The sequence below is a fragment of the Gopherus flavomarginatus genome, chromosome 10 (genome assembly GCF_025201925.1).
Source record: "Gopherus flavomarginatus isolate rGopFla2 chromosome 10, rGopFla2.mat.asm, whole genome shotgun sequence".
NCBI classification, from domain to species: domain Eukaryota; kingdom Metazoa; phylum Chordata; order Testudines; family Testudinidae; genus Gopherus; species Gopherus flavomarginatus.
In genome coordinates, this window is record NC_066626.1 from 63,711,828 (window position 1) to 63,735,055 (window position 23,228).

At 41.4% G+C, this 23,228-nt stretch overlaps 1 protein-coding gene across 1 annotated transcript in view; it reads left to right on the forward strand.

Moving 5' to 3' along the window:
• Window positions 1-23,228, forward strand: part of DARS1 (aspartyl-tRNA synthetase 1) — a 79,495-nt gene that overhangs the window by 7,864 nt on the left and 48,403 nt on the right. Inside the window, exons 3-4 of the mRNA XM_050969281.1 lie at window positions 3,624-3,716; window positions 21,945-22,047. Coding sequence (XP_050825238.1) covers window positions 3,624-3,716; window positions 21,945-22,047 — 196 coding nt within the window. The remainder of the gene's footprint in view (window positions 1-3,623; window positions 3,717-21,944; window positions 22,048-23,228) is intronic.

Sequence of the window (23,228 nt, forward strand, 5' to 3'; positions counted from 1 at the left end):
TGCAGCACCATAGAAATATCAGAAGGCACAGACCCTGCCTCTAGGAATATACAATCTAAATTGGGCAAACACTGATAAAGACAAAGGTTTAGGGGAGGGAATGAAAGAGCTTGGTTTACAATAAAGATTGACTTGTACAGTTGATACAGCTTATTTTATTGGTTAAATTTTTCCTTGTTTAGAATAAGGTCAGCCACAAGAGAAGCTGGAGTGGAATTAGTGGATAATAAGTAATTTAATAATGGGTTTTGAACAACAGATGAGGATTTTTGTCACCCTAAAAGGAAGTGGCTGTTTTGAGTGTAGTACACAGTATAGAAAAAAGGCATAGATGCACAAGTGAGAGGAAGAGACAAGGAACAACAAGGTGAAAATATTGGGTACAGGTATTAGGGAGTGAACAGGACAGTAGATAGAAATAAAGGTTGATGTGTAGGCAGAAGCAAAGAAGTGTAGCACCTTGAAGGTGAGGACTTGGAGCTTGAGTTTGATCTGGGAAAAGACAGCCATTAAAGGGACTCCTGGGAGAGGGGACATAGTTGGAACAGCATGAAGGGAGGATTGTTTTAGCTACAACTTCTTGGATGCCTTGAAGAGAGATGAGGGTCAGGGTTACAATCATGCAAAGCTGATTGTTCTTGTCATGAACAAGGATAGAAGGGTGAATTTTAGAAATGTTAGAGAAGCAACAAGCTACAAAAGTAGCTGTGTTTACTTCTTGAAAAATAGTTTTCTTTATAATTCCTCTCTTTGGAGTTTGTTTTATTACCCTTTCTGTGTAAGATGAAATAATTCAAATTCATTTTTAAACTATATAAAAATTCATAGCAAAATGTGAGTTGTCTGATGAAAGCTGGACCATTGTGTACAGTAAACTTTTAGAAATGTTAATGCAGATTGCTGGTCATGTCTAATGCATTAGAGATTTGTAAAAAGAGTGACATATCAGTCTGTCTTTATGTTAGCTCCTGGAAAAAGTTGTAGCTTTGAAACTGTAATTTTAAATTAAGGTAATTCTAGTTCTGCCTAAATATCAAACTTTTAGAAGTGCTGGAAACTAGAGGTTGCACTATTTACATATTTGCAATAGCAATGCTGAAATTGAAAGATAGGGAGTTGTTACTCTATAACACCCTTTCCAGCTGGGTAGATTTTCCATCTGAGTCCTCTGTGTACTTTCATTTTGTAGCTCTTTGTTTCTATGTGTCTATTATTTGCAAAGGAATGACTAGTTCTTTCCTATTTGGAGGAGTAGTGCTAACTGCAAAACAACTATGAATGTGTTGCTAACAGAATTTTAGGTGAAATGACATATATGTTACCCAGAACTACCTTAATGTACTCATGTTGTTGTAAAAAAGAAAAAAGAATTTTCCAAACCAAAAACTTAAATCCCAGAAATTAAATCCCAACCCAAAAGAGAATAATACCATTGCAGGGCAAATTGTGAAAGGTATTCAAAGGCAGAGAGGAGTTCAGAATGGCAGACAGTAACCTGGAGTGGGCAAGCGATGAGAGAGTTCTGATGGAAAGGGAAACTTGGAGTAGGGATGATGGGGTTTCTAGTTAGGGAAATTAAATTTGGTATTTGGAAAAGGTGGATCCCACTGAATGGAGAAATCTAGAAGCAGGGATTGAGCTCTGTGTTACCTTAGATTGCCGGTATAACATATCTCTTGTGAAGATAAAACCATTATCCCTTTTAATGAGTAGCAGTTTTAACCACATATCAACTATGAATGATTAGATGTTATTGCTAGAATTTGTGGGTTATAAAAAGTTACTTATGCTGTAACTGAACATTAGATACTGTTTAAAAATAAAAGTGAGTGCTCAACATCATTCAGCAAATTTACAGCCAAGAAATTAGGAAGAAGTACAGTTGAAAAGACAGGTAGAAATAAAGCTATTCTCATGGAGTTACCGTATTAACTGGTTGCGGTAGTGTGAAATGTCAGTTGTCTGGTTAGTTAATCCCTTTAACTATGGATTTATTTTAAAACTATTTTCCCCAATACTTTAATATGCTGCTTTATGGGCCATATTCTGCCCTTGACTGACCACACACAATTCCCATTTGTAGGAATTTAAAAAATAAATACATATGGTCTTTAGAGTTTTATGAGATGCACACAGGCATGTAGTAAGTGAAGTTCTCATTCTTAACTGACTTTCCATTCTTCATTCCAAAGTAGTGATGGCTTAAAACTTAAAAGCAATATGCATTGCTTCCAAAATTGCACTTTAATCAAGACACTTAAACCATTGTCTTTATGAATGTCCCTTGTATCGTTAGACCATGTTAGTGAACACATTATGAAAGTCTAGTGTAGACAGTGCACTGTATAACACATAGTAAGCTGGTAAAGCCTAGGAGGAACTTGGACTTTTATAGTGTGTGTTAACATATGTTCACTAACGTGATCTAACACCACATCTTTAAATCCTAATCTAGACAAAGCCTTAATTTTCAGAGTGGCCTTTGGTTTTCCAGTGTCACTTCTTCATTCTTGGAATTGTTTCCTTTCTATTTCGCAGTCTCCATTTGGCTATGGTTAATCTAACATGGCACTTCAGCACCAGCCCAAAGATGGTATACAAATTTCTAGGCTTGTAGGTTATGTCTGCACAGTCTGTGGGAGTGAGCCTGGGTTGGCTAGAACTTAAAAAATAGCTGTATATTCAGTGCTTTGAACGTGTGGTTTGCACTGATGCTCCAGCTCTGAAGCCCACCCCCTCCTAAGCTCAACAGCCTGAGATGCAACTTCAAAGTGCTGTCTATACAGCTATTTTTACAGTGCTAGCATGAGCCGTGCTAGCTCAAGTCTGTCAACCTAGGCTTGAAGGCTCACTCCCATGGGCTGTGTAGACATACTTTTAAAAATTCAGCCTCTTTGGATATTTTAGCACCTAAAGATGCAGAAACTGTCTAGTGGGGTTTTCAAAAGGACCAACGGATTTAACTCCCAAAGTATAATGTGGGAATTCTGACTCTAGGCAATCATTGTCACACCTGTAAAAGACTGTATGTTACATAGAGATTGCACTTGCAAGGCATAAGCCCTGTTCTTCCACAGCACCCTGGACCGTATTTTTAAAGTTATTTAGGCCTTCTGTGTCAGTATTGAGTTATATAAGTTTGGGTTTGCTCATTTAGAATTTTGTATGGATCCATCCATAGCTCTGTAGTGTTTCTGGTTCATGCTTTTTTGTAAGTACACCTGCAAAATAATTTGTCTGTTATAAGGTTTTATGTCTCCAAAGGGCTGTAAAAGCATTAATTAATTAACAGAGTTTAGAAACTGATGTTCAGCATGACTTTCTACCTACACTACTTCTAATCTCTAAACTCATTTAGACCTTGTCCCCAATGACAATTACAAGTCAACCTATAAACTAGCCTGAACCATCTTGAAGCTAGTTGATCAAAACAATTCATCGAATGTTGCAAATGGAATTGGGGTGTTTTTAGTGCTTTTTAACACCCATTAATTAGTAATGGTTTTGGTTTTGTCATACAAAGATGAGCAAGTGCTGTACAGAAGTCTAGTGTTTAGAATGCAATGACAAACAATATTTATGTTAAGATCAACATACCAAAATAACTTTTTCATTTGATACAGATCGAGTTTTGGTTCGAATAAATGACTTGACAGTAGAAAAAGCTGATCAAGTGGTTTGGGTTCGTGGCAGGATTCATACAAGCAGAGCTAAAGGTGAGATGCATCCAAGTTTTTTCTTGTTTTGTTTTTACAATAAACTGAGTATTTTGTATTTTCCTTACAATGTCTCCTTCGCCAGAGAGAGGCAACATTATAAAACTTCTACTACTTATGTGTGTGTCACAAGAAAATACCAGATTACTTCCAGAATTTCACTGTCCTTTTTCAGAACAATTATTGGCACTTATTTCACATTTAAATTTTAGTTATCGTAAAAACAATACAAATCAGAGTATGGCAGCTGCCATTTTGCTGCCCTATGTGATAATTTGAGACAGTAGCAGTCTCTCTCTCTCTCTCTCTCTCTCTCTCCCTCTCCCTCTCCCTCTCCCCCTGCCCATAAAATGTTTGGGAAAAGAGAGACTCTGAGGTTGTTCTTTGTTAAACTGGAATCTGTGTTGAAATAGCACATTTTGCTGTATGTAGCATTGCTTTTACTAAGTTTACTTTGTAGGCAAACAGTATCCAAGAGTTTTAAAACAGACAATCGTAGTCATTCTATTTTAGTTGAACTTTAGAGATTTGTTTAAAAACATACTTTCACGGCTACATAAATATTCAGATTTCCAAGCAAAACTGAATCGCATTCCAAATCGCTGCACAGACCAAAATCAGTCTGCAAGCTGAATAATTAATTTATGGCTTAGTTTTTGTTGCCATCTTGTCCTCTAAAGGAAACAAAACCATTTTAGTTTCAAATTACCAAAAAACTTCAAATTAAAACAAACAAAAAAAAATCATCTTTCTCAGCTGAGAGAAAGGGAAAGTCCTCTGTAGGTCCTGAGTACTATGGGCTGTCACACAAGGCTGACAGCCATTTTTCTTCACTGGAACCAGAAGTTCTCCCTTGAGATCCGTTTGCAGTGTGCGTACTGAAATAGGCTTTGGCCTTTCAGGTTACATCAGACACTGACAACTGTTGGGCTGATTTCAGCTGTTTTTGTCTATTCTGTTGAGAGTTGATAGTCCTCCCCAGATTTGTTGAGTAAAGAACATAAAGAAAACGGTCCTCAGAAATTACATGATAGTAATCTGAGAACAGGAAAAAATGCAGAAGGCAAAGAGGGGAGAAGAGTTCAGTCCAAAAAATTCCCTGAGAAACCAATTTAGTTAATCTTTCTGTGGAGATAATAAAAAAGAATGAGATAGAGAGAGAGAATAAAAAGAGAGAGAGAGAGCTTGTTCTGGTTTCTCTTGCTTTGTCAGAGTCCTACCCTCAGATCAGAAAATAACCTTAAGACGATTAGACTCTCTCTTTATATGATTTTTAAAAGTTTTAATTTGTTCTCATTTAAAAAAGTTAAATTAGGGAGATCTGTCTTGAGTTATTTAATTGTACTCGAGTGCATTCTTTGACAAAAAAGTGAAATTTCTGTGCACAATATTTTAAAATGCTGCAAAATTCTGCAAGTTTTATCTGTCAGTAAATAAAAGCAGAGGCTCCAGCATGGCAGTGAGGAGGGGCTGCACAAGGTGGGAGATCACATTGCAGCCTCCCTACCCCTAGGACACGGACTCAGCGGTGAGGCTGCACCCAACGCTGATATAGCACAAGGCCTGAGCCTGCCCCAGAAACACCCACGGCTCTGTGCCAGGTGCATCAGGTGTGGGGCAGGCAGGCTCAACCAGGGGGGATCCAGGTGGGATGAGAGGATTCTGTTCGGGACAGTCTGGGTGCAGACAGCACCATGATAGCATTGCCAACTTAATCCCCAGTGTAGATGCAGCATGTCAGCATAGCTAACTTCGCTTAGGGATGTAGAGTTCCTATACTAACAGAAAAACCCATTCCATTGGTGTAGGCTGCATCTACATTATGGGATTATGCCAATTTAGCTACACCGACATAACTATGCCCTAAGTCCTGGGTCCTTAAAGTTGAAGAACACAAGTGAAGAGAAGAATTGATTATTTATCTTTCTATATCCACAAATGAATACAACGTTACATTTAGAGTTGGTCACATTTTTATAATCAAAAAGCTTGTCTAGAGAGAAAAATTTCTTTTTGAAAACATGGAAAACATCTGAAATTTTTTCATCAAAACAAAATTAAAAATGGTCAGTTGTCAGTTCTTTTGGTTCTGCTTCCTCCTTCCTTTTCTCATTCCCGCCCCCCCAGTGGAGAATGGGTAGAGGGGGCATTAAAGAAACATTCAATTTTTTTAATAGAAAATATTTAGTTTTTTTTCGCAGCCCTGGTTCTATTTTGAGAGATGCAGTAAGTATACAGAGGCTTATAAGAAAATATGACACCTTGCAAGATTGAAACCAGATTTCTTGGCACAGCTTATTGCAAGATTTTTTTTTTTTTTCATGCTACACTGATGGAGGCCTGAACATATTATATGGGAAACATCTTAGATAGTAAGGTCTTATTTTCACTAGGAAAAAAGATGTGCTTTAAAATCCTAGTTTAGGCAAGGCAGGTAATATGTTTTAGCTAGCTGAGGTAAATCCTGGGCTCTCTCCTACTGCAACCAACTAACAACTCCAACCAACTAACAAGTGTTCAAAACAAACCTTTTTCCTTGTGTAGGATCTTTGCATTGGGCTGCCTTGTATTATTTTTTACCCATATCTTTTAGTGAGACTTTGTCTTGGCTGTAACAGTATCTGATTTGAACACTGACGTTCTTATTATGGGACAAACCTTATTTCCACATGTGAAAGTGATTGAACGTAGGCTGTTAAAGCTCTTCATGAACTTTAAGTTTTAAGGAACAGAAAAAGATTTTGATACATGAAAAGAACTATAAACCTAAATATTTTTCTTGCATCCTGATGCTTTCTTTTTCCCTTTGTCTCATCTCAAAAGGCATCTAGTCTTGAACTAGATATGATCATGACTCCTCTTTGATATTTTGTTTCACATGGTTTAGTCCTTTGGAAGAAGTTCAGATTTTTCCTGTTTTCTTTTAACTGTGCTGTTTTAATCATCCCCAGCAATGAAATTTGTTTGATCACTTATCATTTTGTGTGATTAGAAATAGTTGATATGAGAAAAGAGAACATTTTATGGAGTATATGAACAAGCCAAACCAACATTGCTCATGATAAAAATATTGGAATCATTTTGTAATGCAGCCTCCCATCAGACTGTAGCAAACAACTTTTCACTTTTGATTTTAGTAAAACTGCTACATTTTTGTTTCTAACCTGTGCAAATCAATGTCCTCCCGTTTAGTTTACCGTCCTCTCCTTGAATATTTACTAGTATGATTACTATGTATCTGTTCTGAACTGTGTGTTTTTCTTAAACCCTAAACCAGCATTTCTCAATATCTATTTTATCTGATCACCTTTCTTTGTTTGCAACTCCATAGTGGTGTGTTCTTTTTTTAGTAAAAATTAACACTTACAAAACACTGGTATTTGATGGGTGTAGAATAGGGATAATTTATCTGTGGAGGATTATCTTTGGTAGATACAGATATATCACTGAAAAGAAGTAGATTTGTCTTTGTACTGTTAGTTTGTGGAGGCATATTTTACAAACAAAAAACACAGTCCATTTACCTCTGCTGTGCTCTGTTGAACTGTAAAGCTGTGAAGATTTTAATTTACAGCAGTCTCTTAATGTTGTTTGTGTTACAAACAAGTAAGCTCATCACTATATACCTACTCATCTCCTTTGTTTTCGCCTTCCATCCACGAGGTATGGAATTTTTTTGTGATCTGTTTTCTGAAAATCAAATATACTGAGTAGAACTTCTGCGATCAACATAATAGGGTAAAAAGTCTTTAGTGTTCACATCATTGCGATGTTAACTTTTGAGTACTTTTTGGTGCTTGTTTCATTTTCATATTAGCACTGACTGTTTTGTTTCAAACAAAATGTTATCAGATGCTCTCCATCTATCTATTGAGACTTGTTTAAATTGTCTGCAGCTGCATGTTAGAGCTACGTTATTGCAAATTAAATCTGCAGTTCTAATTTTGAAGTCCTGTAATGCATAATGTGAACTGAGAATATTTGTGTGCAATGCAATTCAGAATATTAAAATTATGATATTATTCTTGTAATTAGCCATTAGATTTGACCAAAATGTCATCTCATACAAAAATGTCAGTAAAGCTACTGATCGCTAACCAAAGTAAACATTCAAACACTGTCCCTTGGGGAAGTGTGTTAAGTCAGGGGTGTTTGGCTGCAACTGTGGCCCATACTGTCCCTAGCAGGAAGATTGTATTCATATTTGACCGAGAGATGTTGAACTTTGGGAATTCCCTGATTCTGCCAATGTGGAAAGAGAGATTGAAATGGAAACTAGCACAGAGAGCCCAAGTGTTCTCCACTTGTGAGTGGGACATGGGTTGTGCTAAGGGAGTTGAGCATCGCTTTTGTTTGAATGATGATAGGACGTTTTCTGAAAGATCAAGGAAGCTAGTATCTGCTAATGTAGAAGAGGTTCAGAAATGTATCTAGGGGTTGGAAGTCCTCAGGAACCGCCAGGAATTCCAGAAGTCCTTATCCGTTCCCATTTGTTGTGGCTAGAAAACAAGAATGGAGATAGATGTATGTGCATAGCTTAACATGCTTTAAATAGATGTACAGTCCCTAGCTAGTATGCTACCCCAAGAGTGATCTTGCCTTACACTGCCTAATAGGAAGCTATCGCTTTTCTGTTTTGGATCTGAGAAACGGATACTATCAAGATACCCATAGAACTTCCCAGTATAAAAAAATAGCCTTCCTCTGTCCACTTGGATTCTACGAATTTCTGAGTGCTCCGGAGAATATCAGGGGCCCTGGACACGTGGAGTGAATGGTTAGTGATATGAACTTTCTGAAAGTCCTGGTGTATCTGGATGACTTGGTAATGTTCATGCACACTTTGGAAGAGCATGAAGAACTCTTGTGGAAAGTGTTGGACTGCCTGCAGGAATAAAGGTTGAAACTCTCTCCAAACAAATGCCAGTTTTCTCAAGAAAAAGTAAAGTATAAAGGGCATGTTGTCTCTCAAAATGGAGTTGCTGCAGATCCAGATAAGCTGGAAGCCGTGATGACATGGCCAAGACCAAAATCATGAAAGGTTCTAAAGTTATTATAGGCTATCTGTAGAAGGATTTTCTGCCTTTTGTCAACCCTTAAATGAAATTTTAAAGGAAAAGGTTGGGCTCTGCATATAGGTGCCATCTACTACAGAGGCAACCTTTTGGAAAGTGGGAGACTCCCAATTGTAACACTTTTGGATGTTATAGATGCACTGACACCCATTTTTTTAGTATCACAGAAGCATTTATGTGGCTGTTAGTGAGGAAGGACTGGGAGGATTCTCTACCAAGAATATCCAGATGTATGGAGACCAGTTGCCTATGCTAGTAGGAGTCTAGCATTGTCAGAGAAAAACTGTCCAGTTCACAAACTAGAGTTCTTGGCATCAAAGTGGGTGACTGAGAGACTGTGACTGCGAGATTCCACAATTATCTCTATGGAGTGAAATTCACAGTCCATACATATAACAATCCTTTAACTTTATATCCTGAAGCTTTGTGTAAGATGGCTGAGACCTGGCCTGTTGATGCAGTCGTGAACCAAATTAGGGCTATCAGCATGCTTAGAGCCCCTCCTGGTGCTATATCTGAGGTGTATGCAAATACCAGCCATCTGGATCTTACCTCATTACACAGATTGCATGAGGAAGATATCACCAGTGCCCAGCTTTAGAGATCCTAGGCTGAAAGTGATCCTGATTGCCAAAAGGCTAGGTAGACCTGTGAATATCATACAGAATGCACATCCAGATATCAAACTGACCTTGAGAGAGACTAGTAAACATTGAAAGGAGGCCTGTTATGTCAAGAGACTAGGAACTTGCTTCATCACCATTATCGTCAGCTAGTGTTGCCAGGAGATTTCAGGGACCTGGTTCTGAAGTCTTGCATGATGAAGGAGGACATTCTGGGATAGACCAGACACTTGAGATGGTAAGAAGAAGGTTCTGTTGGCCCAGATTAGCAAGGAATGTAGAGGAATATTTTAAGGATTATGCCAAATGTTTAGCTCGGAAGACTTTACCTGTCTTCCCACTTAATATCCAAAACAAGGGACCCATATATCTTGTGTGTATTAACTTTCTGTCCTTAGACCCTAACAACAAATGGGACACTAGCGTATTAGTGGTAACCGATCATTTCACTTGATATGCACAGGCGTTCCCCACGAAAGATCAGTGTGTGCTGTTGCTGTAGCCAAGATATTACAGACAAGTATTTTATGCACTATGGTTGGCATGCCAGAATTTGCTCTGACCAGAAAGTAGACTTATTAAAGAACTACTACAAATAATTGGTATAAAATAATCCTGGATGTCTCCGTATCACGTACAAGGAGATCCACAGCCAGAAAGTTTCAAAAGGATGATTTTGTACGTGGTTGGGACTCTCAGCCCAATACAAAGCACAAATGAAGCCAACACATTTCACAGCTAGTACACGTTTTTAATTGTACCAGAAATGATGCTAATGTATTCTGCCTTTATTATCTAATGTTTAGGAAGGAAGCAAGACAACCTTTGGACATTTTTTTTGGAGTGACTCCAGATGACTTGTCTCCCTAAGATGTATCTTATAGATATACTTTAATTTATATATATACACACACACACACACACACACATATATTAAAAAAAAAATTAAAGCAACAACTGAAGAACTCCTATCAACTGGCTATGGAGACAGAAGACAGTGAAGTGAAGACAGAAACTCAGAATTAGACTCAACGTGATCAATGCCAGCAAACAGAGCTGTAAACAGGGGAGTTTCAGTGGGAGTTCTGTTGGAGGAGCAGGTTTTTGTAGTTGTATTGTGTAGTGTGTAGTCTGTAGTTTGTAGATTGTATTATGTAGTGTGTAGTTTGTAGTTTGTGGATTGTCGTGTGTAGTGTGTGTGTGGGGCTGCTAGGGGCAGTGTGCTGGGAGAGCAGCAGAGCCCTGATTAGGGGGTGGGGCTTACCTGATATGGGGTCCTATATAAGGAGCCAGCCAGTCAGGCAGCAGCACAGACAGCTAGCAAACAGAGCTGTAAACAGGGGAGTTTCAGTGGGAGTTTCCAGGGGGAGGTTGCAGGGATGACTAAGACAGAGGAACCGACAAGCAAATCAAGGGATAGGGTGGTGGTCTGGTGCCTGCTGGGGGCTTGTGTTGTGTTGACTACCAGGCGTCAGGTGGGAAGGCCATGACTGATACAGAGGCAGCAGTGAAAGACACAATGAGGATGACTGGATGTGGAAGCTGCGGCATATACATGATCCTGGAGGAGGCGCCTGAAAAGAGCTTTGTCTGCATGAAGTGCCGCCTGATAGAGCTGATGGAAGAGAAGATCCGAGGACTGGAGATGCAGGTGGAAACTGTGGTTGAGTTCAGAAGGGGGTTTGAGCAGACAATGGAGCACAGACACGAGGGGGCTGAAGGGATAAGCTCAGATGTGCAGATGAAAGCAGGACCAAAGAATTCAGAGGAGAGACTGCTGGGGGAGGAAAGTGGGCGGTGGAAGCATGTGACTAAGAGAACCAGGCAGAGGAAAAGACGGGCCAGTGAAGGAGAAATAGAACTCAGGAACAGGTTTTCAGAGTTGGAAAATGAAGAAGGGGCACAGCAGGTGGTCGCTGAAGGAGAGAGGGCAAGGAAAAAGAGAAGAGCTGATAGTCCTGCAAGAGGAGGGGAGGAGTCAATGGAGGCAACACCAAATATGAACCCCAGGAGGATTGCAAGGGGGAATAGGAATCGAGAGGACTTGCAGCCGGTGGGTGCGGGAGATAGGCCGGAGAAGCGCACTGTCACCAGGAAAAGGCAGGTCTACGTGATTGGAGACTCCTTACTGAGAAGAATAGACAGGCCTGTGACTAGAGCTGATCAGGAGAACAGAAGGGTGTGCTGTATGCCGGGTGCTAAGATACAGGATGTGGACCTGAGGCTGAAAAGGATACTAGTGGGAGCGGGGAAGAATCCGTTGATTGTCCTTCATGTGGGAACGAATGATACGGCTAGATACTCTCTGGAATGTATCAAGGGAGACTATGCCAGACTGGGGAAGACGCTTAAGGAAATCGAGGCTCAGGTGATCTTCAGTGGGATTCTGCCGGTTCCTAGAGAAGGGCGACAGAGGTGTGACAAGATTATGGTGATCAACAGATGGCTCAGGCAGTGGTGCTATAAGGAGGGCTTTGGGATGTACGGCCATTGGGAAGCATTTACGGACAGAAGACTGTTCTCTCGGGATGGACTTCACCTGAGCAAGGAGGGAAATAGACTTCTAGGATGGAGGCTCGCCGACCTGATTAAGAGAGCTTTAAACTAGAAATTTGGGGGAGATGGTTGGGAGATGTTCGGGAGATCTCCACGCCGGAATTTCCCCTTGAGAGGGAAGTAAACAAAGTAAGAGGGGATACAGCCGTGGACAGAAGAATTGACATAAGGAGGAAGGGTAGTGTAGATAGCAGACTAACAGGTGATGGTGGTGGTAGAATGTCTGTGCCTAAGAGGGTACAGAATGTGAGTGAAGCCAAACGGCAAAAATTAAGATGTCTGTACACTAATGCGAGGAGCCTAGGGAACAAAATGGAGGAACTAGAGCTACTGGTGCAGAAAGTGAAACCAGATATTATAGGGATAACGGAAACGTGGTGGAATAGTAGTCATGACTGGAGTACAGGTATTGAAGGCTATGTGCTGTTTAGGAAAGATAGAAATAAAAGGCAAAGGTGGTGGAGTAGCATTGTACATCGATGAGGAGGTTAACTGTAAAGAAATAAGAAGTGATGGAATGGACAAGACAGAGTCTGTCTGGGCAAAAATCACACTGGGAAAGAAAGCTACTAGAGCCTCCCCTGAGATACTGCTTGGAGTGTGCTACAGACCACCGGGATCTGATTTGGATATGGATAGAGACCTCTTTAATGTTTTTAAGGGAGTAAACACTAATGGGAAATGTGTGATCATGGGAGACTTTAACTTCCCAGATATAGACTGGAGTACAAGTGCTAGCAAGAATAGTAGGGCTCAGATTTTTCTGGATGTGATAGCTGATGGATTCCTTCACCAAGTAGTTGAAGAACTGACAAGAGGGGATGCCATTTTAGATTTGGTTTTGGTGAGCAGTGAGGACTTCATAGAAGAAATGGTTGTAGGGGACAACCTTGGTTCGAGTGATCATGAGCTAATTCAGTTCAAACTAGATGGAAAGATAAACAAAAATAGATCTGGGACTAGGGTTTTTGATTTCAAGCGGCTAACTTTAATGAATTAAGGAAATTAGTTAGGGAAGTAGATTGGACTGAAGAACTTGTGGATCTAAATGCGGAAGAGGCCTGGAATTACTTTAAGTCGCAGCTGCAGAAACTATTGGAAGCCTGCATCCCAAGAAAGGGGAAAAAAAACATAGGCAGGAGTTGTAGACCAAGCTGGATGAGCAAGCATCTCAGAGGGGTGATTAAGAAAAAGCAGAAAGCCTACAAGGAGTGGAAAAAGGGTGGGATTAGCAAGGAAAGCTATCTTAGCGAGGTCAGAACATGTAGGGATAAAGTGAGAAAGGCTAAAAGCCAAGTAGAGTTGAACCTTGCAAAGGGAATTAAAACCAATAGTAAAAGGTTCTATAGCCATATAAATAAGAAGAAAACAAAGAAAGAAGAAGTGGGACCGCTACACACTGAGGATGGAAAGGAGGTTAAGGATAACCTAGGCATGGCCCAATATCTAAATAAGTACTTTGCCTCAGTCTTTAATAAGGCTAATGGGGAGCTTAGGGGTAATGGAAGGATGACAAACGGGAACGAGGATACGGAGGTGGATATTACCACATCTGAGGTAGAAGCCATACTTGAACAGCTTAATGGGACAAAATCGGAGGGCCCGGACAATCTTCATCCGAGAATATTAAAGGAACTGGTGCATGAAATTGCAAGCCCGTTAGCGAGAATTTTTAATGAATCAGTAAACTCAGGAGTTGTACCATACGATTGGAGAATTGCTAACGTAGTTCCTATCTTTAAGAAAGGGAGAAAGAGTGATCCGAGTAACTATAGGCCTGTTAGTTTGACATCTGTAGTATGTAAAGTCTTGGAAAAAATTTTGAAGGAGAAAGTAGTTAAGGACATTGAGGTCAATGGTAATTGGGACAAAGTACAACATGGTTTTACTAAAGGTAGATCGTGCCAAACCAACCTGATGTCCTTCTTTGAGAAGGTGACAGACTATTTAGACAAAGGAAATGCAGTAGACCTAATTTACCTCGATTTCAGTAAGGCATTTGACACGGTTCCACATGCGGAATTATTAGTCAAATTGGAAAAGATGGGGATCAATATGAGAATTGAAAGGTGAATAAGGAACTGGTTAAAGGGGAGACTCCAACGGGTCGTACTGAAGGGTGAACTGTCAGGCTGGAAGGAGGTTACCAGTGGAGTTCCTCAAGGATCGGTTCTGGGACCAATCTCATTTAACCTTTTTATTACTGACCTTGGCACAAAAAGCGAGAATGTGCTAATAAAGTTTGCGGATGACACAAAGCTGGGGGGTATTGCTAACACGGAGAAGGACCGGGATATCATACAGGAAGATCTGGACGACCTTGTAAACTGGAGAAATAGTAATAGGATGAAATTTAATAGTGAAAAGTGCAAAGTCATGCACTTAGGGATTAATAATAAGAACTTTAGATATAGATTGGGGACGCATCAGTTGGAAGCAACAGAGGAGGAGAAGGACCTTTGGAGTATTGGTAGATCACAGGATGACTATGAGCCGCCAATGTGATACGGCCGTTAAAAAAGCTAATGCGGTTTTAGGATGCATCAGGCGAGGTATTTCCAGCAAAGATAAGGAGGTGTTAGTACCGTTATATAAGGCGCTGGTGAGACCCCACCTGGAATACTGTGTGCAGTTCTGGTCTCCCATGTTTAAGAAGGATGAATTCAAACTGGAACAGGTTCAGAGACGGGCTACTAGGATGATCCGAGGAATGGAAAACCTGTCATATGAAAGGAGACTCAAAGAGCTTGGCTTGTTTAGTCTAGCCAAAAGAAGGCTGAGGGGGGATATGCTTGCTCTTTATAAATATATCAGAGGGATTAATATTAGGGAGGGAGAGAAATTATTTAAGCTTAGTACCAATGTAGACACAAGAACGAATGGGTATAAACTGGACACTAGGAAGTTTAGACTTGAAATTAAACGAAGGTTTCTAACCATTAGAGGAGTGAAGTTCTGGAACAGCCTCCCAAGGGGAGTAGTGGGGGCAAAAGACATATCTGGCTTTAATATTAAGCTTGATAAGTTTATGGAAGGGATGGTATGATGGGAGAGCCTAATTTTGGCAATTGATCTTTGATTATCGCCAGATAGGTATGCCCAGTGGTTGGTGATGGGATGTTGGATGGGATGGGATCTGAGTTACTGCAGAGAATTCTTTTCTGAGTGCTGGCTGGTGAGTCTTGCCCACATGATCAGGGTTTAGCTGATCGCCATATTTGGGGTCAGGAGGGAATTTTTCTCCAGAGCAGATTGGCAGAGGCCCTGGAGGTTTTTTGCCTTCCCCTGCTGCGTGGGGCATGGGTCACTTGCTGGTGGATTCTCTGCAGCTTGAGGTCTTCAAACCACAATTTGAAGTCTTCAATAATTCAGGCATAGGTTAGGGGTTTGTTATAGAAGTGGATGGGTAGGGTTCTGTGGCCTGCTTTGTGCAGGGGGTCGGACTAGATGATCACATTGGTCCCTTCTGACCCTAGAATCTATGAATCTATGAATGCATAAAGGAGCAAGAACTACTCCCAGGAGACCAGATTTTGACAAGGAACTGGGGAGGAAGAGGGAAGAACAATCTGGGAGACAGAGGACATTCAGAACCCCATACATTCAGAAATTACTTGGGATTCCCGTATGTCGACTTCAGAGAGAAGGAAGAAAGGAGATAATGTCAGAACTCTTTACAGGAATCGCTTGCTGCCTATTGGGAAGTTGGTATGGTTTCCTGGAAATGAGTCTGGGGAGAGATGGCAGCTAAGTCTACTACTAGAAGTCAGGCTGTTCCACATAATTGTCATGGTCGGGTGGTGAATTTGAACCATCATCACCTTGCTGCACTCAAGTACTGTCAGGTCTGCAACAACTCATCAAGATGTGTGGGTTCTTCCACATTAAGGAGCCCACTAATGTAGAATAAATTGGACCTGTGAATCTAGGAAAATCCACCCTATGGAGTAGTGTTATTTGTGGGTTGTGTGGTGTTACTGATGTACCCACTCCAAATCGATCTTCCCCTTCCCTTTTATATGCTTTCTCTGTTTCCCCTTGTAAATAAAGTACCTTGATTATGGGTTCATCCATTACTGAGGTGTCAGAATAGTATGTTCACCAGGTATCAGACTAGTCATAGGGATAAGTACCAGATTTGGAGATAGTTGAAACAATAGAGGAAAGTAAGGTAGGTTCCTGACTATCATAAACGGGTGAACACACCACCAGTTAGCAGCTAAGAATCCAGGCAGTTGAAACCCACGGTGGCCAAAGCAGAGGGACACCAATAAGGGTTCCAATTGCTGATTAGCTGCCCTTACGGGTACAGCAAGCCATAAAACCCCATTACATATAGACAATGTGTTGATTTTAGTGTTCTGCAATGTAAGTAACCAACAAACTTACAATGACAATTTTTAGGGAAGCATCTGGCTTTCAGCACGTGCACTATCAACAATTTAATGGAAATATTGCTGTATCATTATGAGTCAGAACTGGATATTAAAAGGATGTTGACACATCTTGTCAAGGGATGTTAAAACAATGGAATGTATGTTATTAACACTCTGTGTCTGAACAAAATGCAATTAAAATCATAAACTTTGCTGCAAATTAAATTCAGTAAATTTTCATTAGAAGTGTGAAAAGAAATGCCAGGTTGTTGCAACTGTCAATTTAAATCGGTTTGAGTGGGTTTCACTTCATTGAGTGAGAGAGACGCATTTCAGAAATCAACAAACTGCATTGTTGTACTCTATGTAAGCTACTACCATTGTCTTGCTAGCTATTCCTTAAATTCTAGATTTAATAAATTTGATCTTCTAGGAATTTCCCTCAGGTTTTTAACTGTTTAAGTTCCTGTCCTTCTCCAGAATCAGTATTCTTTCTCGTTTTGTGTGTGTGTGTGTGTGTGTGTGTGTTTGTTTGTGTGTACACTGATGTTTAGTCCCTATGACTTAAAATCAAGACTTTTTTGCCCTCAGTGATTGTCAGAGCAAGTCTGTAGTGACCTAGATGCCTTTAACTTCATTTATTCTTTAATTTTGGCAGTGACTGAGTAAATTTAGGAAGGGGCAGGGAGAGAGCGACTGATTGATTGACTTATTCTAAAGTGATATAGACTAGAGAAGACTCTTGGTTTACCTGCAGTTCATGTAAAGTGAAACCTTGGAGAATAAAAGTGGGAGAAACTTTAGGAAAAGGAAAACTTATGACTAAACTTCTGGTATTTAAAAATAATTAAGATTTAGAAGCAGTGTCAAAAGGCAAGTGCAACAGTAGGGCCGTTCTCACAAATGAATTGTTTGGAAAATATCAGAATTAAAAAGGGTAACTTTATCCAAGATCAGTGAATACTGATATACTCTGTAGTTATTCATGCAATCATTCTGACCTGTTATGATTTGTAGATTTCAGTCCTAGCTTTCTATCTTGTATAAGTATCAGAGGGGTAGCCGTGTTAGTCTGGATCTGTAAAAGCAGCAAAGAATCCTGTGGCACCTTATAGACTAACAGACGTTTTGGAGCGTGAGCTTTCGTGGGTGAATACCCACTTCTTCAGATGCATGTGGTGGAAATATCCAGGGGCAGGTATATATATGCTAGCAAGCAAGCTAGAGATAACGAGGTCAGTTCAATCAGGGAAGATGAGACCCTGTTCTAGTAGTTGAGGTGTGAAAACCAAGAGAGGAGAAACTGGTTCTGTAGTTGGCAAGCCATTCACCGTCTTTGTTCAATCCTGAGCTGATGGTGTCAAATTTGCAGATGAACTGAAGCTCAGCAGTTTCTCTTTGAAGTCTGGTCCTGAAGTTTTTTTGCTGCAGGATGGCCACCTTAAGGTCTGCTATAGTGTGGCCAGGGAGGTTGAAGTGCTCTCCTACAGGTTTTTGTATATTGCCATTCCTAATGTCTGATTTGTGTCCATTTATCCTTTTCCGTAGAGACTGTCCAGTTTGGCCGATGTACATAGCAGAGGGGCATAGCTGGCATATGATGGCGTATATTACATTGGTGGATGTGCAGGTGAATGAACCAGTGATGGTGTGGCTGATCTGGTTAGGTCCTGTGATGGTGTCGCTGGTGTAGATATGTGGGCAGAGTTGGCATCGAGGTTTGTTGCATGGATTGGTTCCTGAGCTAGAGTTATTATGGTGCGGTGTGCAGTTACTGGTGAGAATATGTTTCAGGTTGGCAGGTTGTCTGTGGGCAAGGACTGGCCTGCCACCCAAGGCCCGTGAAAGTGTGGGATCATTGTCCAGGATGGGTTGTAGATCCTTGATGATGCGTTGGAGGGGTTTTAGCTGGGGGCTGTATGTGATGGCCAGTGGAGTCCTGTTGGTTTCTTTCTTGGGTTTGTCTTGCAGTAGGAGGCTTCTGGGTACACGTCTGGCTCTGTTGATCTGTTTCCTTATTTCCTCGTGCGGGTATTGTAGTTTTGAGAATGCTTGGTGGAGATTTTGTAGGTGTTGGTCTCTGTCTTAGGGGTTAGAGCAGATGCGGTTGTACCTCAGTGCTTGGGTGTAGACAATGGATCGTGTGATGTGTCCGGGATGGAAGCTGGAGGCATGAAGGTAGGCATAGCGGTCGGTAGGTTTTCGATATAGGGTGTTGTTAATGTGACCATCACTTATTTGCACCGTGGTGTCAAGAAAGTGGACCTCCCGTGTAGATTGGTCCAGGCTGAGGTTGATGGTGGGGTGGAAGCTGTTGAAATCATGGTGGAATTTTTCCAGCGTCTCCTTCCCATGGGTCCAGATGATGAAGATGTCATCAATGTAGCGTAGGTAGAGAAGGGGCGTGAGTGGACGAGAGCTGAGGAAGCGTTGTTCCAGGTCGGCCATAAAGATATTGGCATATTGTGGGGCCATGCGGGTGCCCATAGCAGTGCCACTGATCTGGAGAGATATATTGTCATCAAATTTGAAATAGTTGTGTATAAGTATAAAGGCACAGAGCTCAGCAGCCAGTTGTGCTGTGGCATCATCAGGGATAGTGTTCCTGACAGCTTGTATTCCATCTGTGTGTGGGATGTTTGTGTAGAGAGCTTCTACATCCATGGTGGCTAGGATGGTGTTTTCTGGGAGGTGACCAATGCGTTGTAGTTTCCTCAGGAAATCAGTGGTGTCACGGAGATAGCTGGGAGTGCTGGTGGCATACGGTCTGAGTAGAGAGTCCATATATCCAGACAGTCCTTCAGTGAGAGTGCCAATGCCCGAGATGATGGAGCGTCCAGGATTTCCGGGTTTGTGTAGTAGATAGTTTGAGTAGTAGATAGAATAACCCTGGTCGGGGCTCTAGGAGTATGTTGATTTCTTCTGGTGTTAGTGTAGGGAGTGTCCTGAGTAGATGCTGTTGTTTCTTAGTGTATTCCTCAGTGGGATCTGAGGGAAGTGGCCTGTAGAATTTGGTATTGGAGAGTTGTCTGGCGGCCTCCTTTTGGTAGTCAGACCTGTTCATGATGACAACGGCACCTCCTTTATCAGCCTCTTTGATGATAATGTCAGGGTGGTTTCTGAGGTCTGTGGATGGCATTGCGTTCTGCACGACTTAGGTTGTGAGGCAAGCAATGTTGTTGTTCCACGATTTCTGCCTGTGCACTCCGGCGGAAGCATTCAATGTATAGGTCCAGACTGTCATTTCGACCCTCAGGAGGAGTCCATGTGGAGTTCTTCTTCTTGTGCTGTTGGTGGGAGGGCACCTGTGTATCATCAAAGAGGCTGATAAAGGAGGTGCCGTTGTCATCATGAACAGGTCTGACTACCAAAAGGAGGCCCTCAGACAACTCTCCAATACCAAATTCTACAGGCCACTTCCCTCAGATCCCACTGAGGAATACACTAAGAAACTACAGCATCTACTCAGGACACTCCCTACACTAACACCAGAAGAAATCAACATACTCCTAGAGCCCCGACCAGGGTTATTCTATCTACTACCTAAACTATCTACTACACAAACCCGAAAATCCTGGACGCCCCATCACCTCGGGCATTGGCACTCTCACTGAAGGACTGTCTGGATATATGGACTCTCTACTCAGACCCTATGCCACCAGCACTCCCAGCTATCTCCGTGACACCACTGATTTCCTGAGGAAACTACAATGCATTGGTCACCTCCCAGAAAACACCATCCTAACCACCATGGATGTAGAAGCTCTCTACACAAACATCCCACACACAGATGGAATACAAGCTGTCAGGAACACTATCCCTGATGATGCCACAGCACAACTGGCTGCTGAGCTCTGTGCCTTTATACTTATACACAACTATTTCAAATTTGATGACAATATATCTCTCCAGATCAGTGGCACTGCTATGGGCACCCGCATGGCCCCACAATATGCCAATATCATTATGGCCGACCTGGAACAACGCTTCCTCAGCTCTCGTCCACTCACGCCCCTTCTCTACCTACGCTACATTGATGACATCTTCATCATCTGGACCCATGGGAAGGAGACGCTGGAAAAATTCCACCATGATTTCAACAGCTTCCACCCCACCATCAACCTCAGCCTGGACCAATCTACACGGGAGGTCCACTTTCTTGACACCACGGTGCAAATAAGTGATGGTCACATTAACAACACCCTATATCGAAAACCTACCGACCGCTATGCCTACCTTCATGCCTCCAGCTTCCATCCCGGACACATCACACGATCCATTGTCTACACCCAAGCACTGAGGTACAACCGCATCTGCTCTAACCCCTCAGACAGAGACCAACACCTACAAAATCTCCACCAAGCATTCTCAAAACTACAATACCCGCACGAGGAAATAAGGAAACAGATCAACAGAGCCAGACGTGTACCCAGAAGCCTCCTACTGCAAGACAAACCCAAGAAAGAAACCAACAGGACTCCACTGGCCATCACATACAGCCCCCAGCTAAAACCCCTCCAACGCATCATCAAGGATCTACAACCCATCCTGGACAATGATCCCACACTTTCACAGGCCTTGGGTGGCAGGCCAGTCCTTGCCCACAGACAGCCTGCCAACCTGAAACATATTCTCACCAGTAACTGCACACCGCACCATAATAACTCTAGCTCAGGAACCAATCCATGCAACAAACCTCGATGCCAACTCTGCCCACATATCTACACCAGCGACACCATCACAGGACCTAACCAGATCAGCCACACCATCACTGGTTCATTCACCTGCACATCCACCAATGTAATATACGCCATCATATGCCAGCTATGCCCCTCTGCTATGTACATCGGCCAAACTGGACAGTCTCTACGGAAAAGGATAAATGGACACAAATCAGACATTAGGAATGGCAATATACAAAAACCTGTAGGAGAGCACTTCAACCTCCCTGGCCACACTATAGCAGACCTTAAGGTGGCCATCCTGCAGCAAAAAAACTTCAGGACCAGACTTCAAAGAGAAACTGCTGAGCTTCAGTTCATCTGCAAATTTGACACCATCAGCTCAGGATTGAACAAAGACTGTGAATGGCTTGCCAACTACAGAACCAGTTTCTCCTCTCTTGGTTTTCACACCTCAACTACTAGAACAGGGCCTCATCCTCCCTGATTGAACTGACCTCGTTATCTCTAGCTTGCTTGCTAGCATATATATACCTGCCCCTGGATATTTCCACCACATGCATCTGAAGAAGTGGGTATTCACCCACGAAAGCTCATGCTCCAAAACGTCTGTTAGTCTATAAGGTGCCACAGGATTCTTTGCTCCTTTTATCTTGTATAAATATCAGTGATCTTTCTCAAGTTGCTTTAAAAACAGATTTTGTTATTTATAGAAAAAGTTTTTATTTTTTTTTCATATATTAGAGATAAGATCATTCTGGCTTATCTGCAATTTCAAATGCTCATGCATAATGTACCGTGTTTCGTTTGTGTTAAAACTCAGGCTTAATTTCAAAGTAGTAAAACATTTTTCATTCACAAAGATCCTGAGTAACTTGACCTTAATACACCTGCATTTTTTTCTCCTTTTATTCAGGGAAGCAATGTTTTTTAGTCCTACGTCAGCAGCAGTTTAATGTGCAGGCTCTTGTAGCTGTGGGAGACCATGCAAGCAAGCAGATGGTAAAGTTTGCTGCCAAGTAAGTAAGCAATTATATCCTGTTGTCAAAGTAAACAATGGTGGGAACCATGACTCCAAGGGGTTGGGACCATTTTCACACATTAACATCAATGCTTCGTTTGTTTTAAAATGTAGTTATTTAAATTGTCAGTTCACTATTGCGTTGAATACATTACACTTACAAAAGATAAAATAGAACAGAGGTTTGAAATTCATTCTGAACTGCTGAAGCAGCATTCTTTCTCCACAGACAACCTACGTTTACTTCCAAGCCAGCTAACAAAAAGCCTGGCAGGCTTAGCATAGTGGGTCACTTTTTTTTAATTTTGTGTTCGGGGGGAGAGAACGGGGTGTGTGCACATGCTCAGTCTTTATTTTCCTTAAGTAGCAGATCTGCAGCTTAGTAGAATGTTTTTTAACTAGAATAAATATACGCTCTGAACTACATTTTATTTGAAATAAATTCCATGTTGCAAATTGATTACTGAGTGGGAGAAAGTTGAGAGTTGTTTTTATGAACCTAATTGATCTAATTTACTCTCTACTGTTGTCCATTTCAAGCTGTGCTCTTTTGTTGTTCTTTTTATTTTTTGGCAATGATTAGACTTGTTTCCAATTAACAAGTGTGTTACAGCTGTTTACAATTAGTTATTTGGCTTGTATTATTCTTAAGGCTAAAATGATGAATGTGAGTTAAAGGGGTCTCTTCTCCTTGCCCTCCTTTCTTAAGCTCGACTGGACTTTCAGGTTTTGGGTCATCTGCTACTTTATATGTCTGTGTGGAAAAGGTGATTTTATAGTAGAACTTTCTGAACTTACAAGTCTTTTAGCTGAATGTCCACAAGTTAAGATATAGAACCAATCAATAATATGTTTAACATGTGGCACTTGAGGTGCTGCTGTTCAGTCCTTGGCACTACCCTTGTAACTGGGAATGTAGCCCCCAGTAATTAGCTGTAAGAGTGTGAAAGCCTTTGATGTGCTAGGGGAAGGGAGAGGGATTCATTATACTATACACTCCCAGAAGCAGAGTTAGAAGGTTAGAACAGTGCTTCTGGTGATTAGATGCAAGGCAGTGGGAAAACAGAGCCAGCCCTGTTTGTTGTTTGGCGGCAATTAGTGTTGGCGCTACCAGCAGGATACATGATGTTTACAGGTGTTGAGGAGCCAGAGTGAAGTGTTCTGTGTCTCCATGTGACA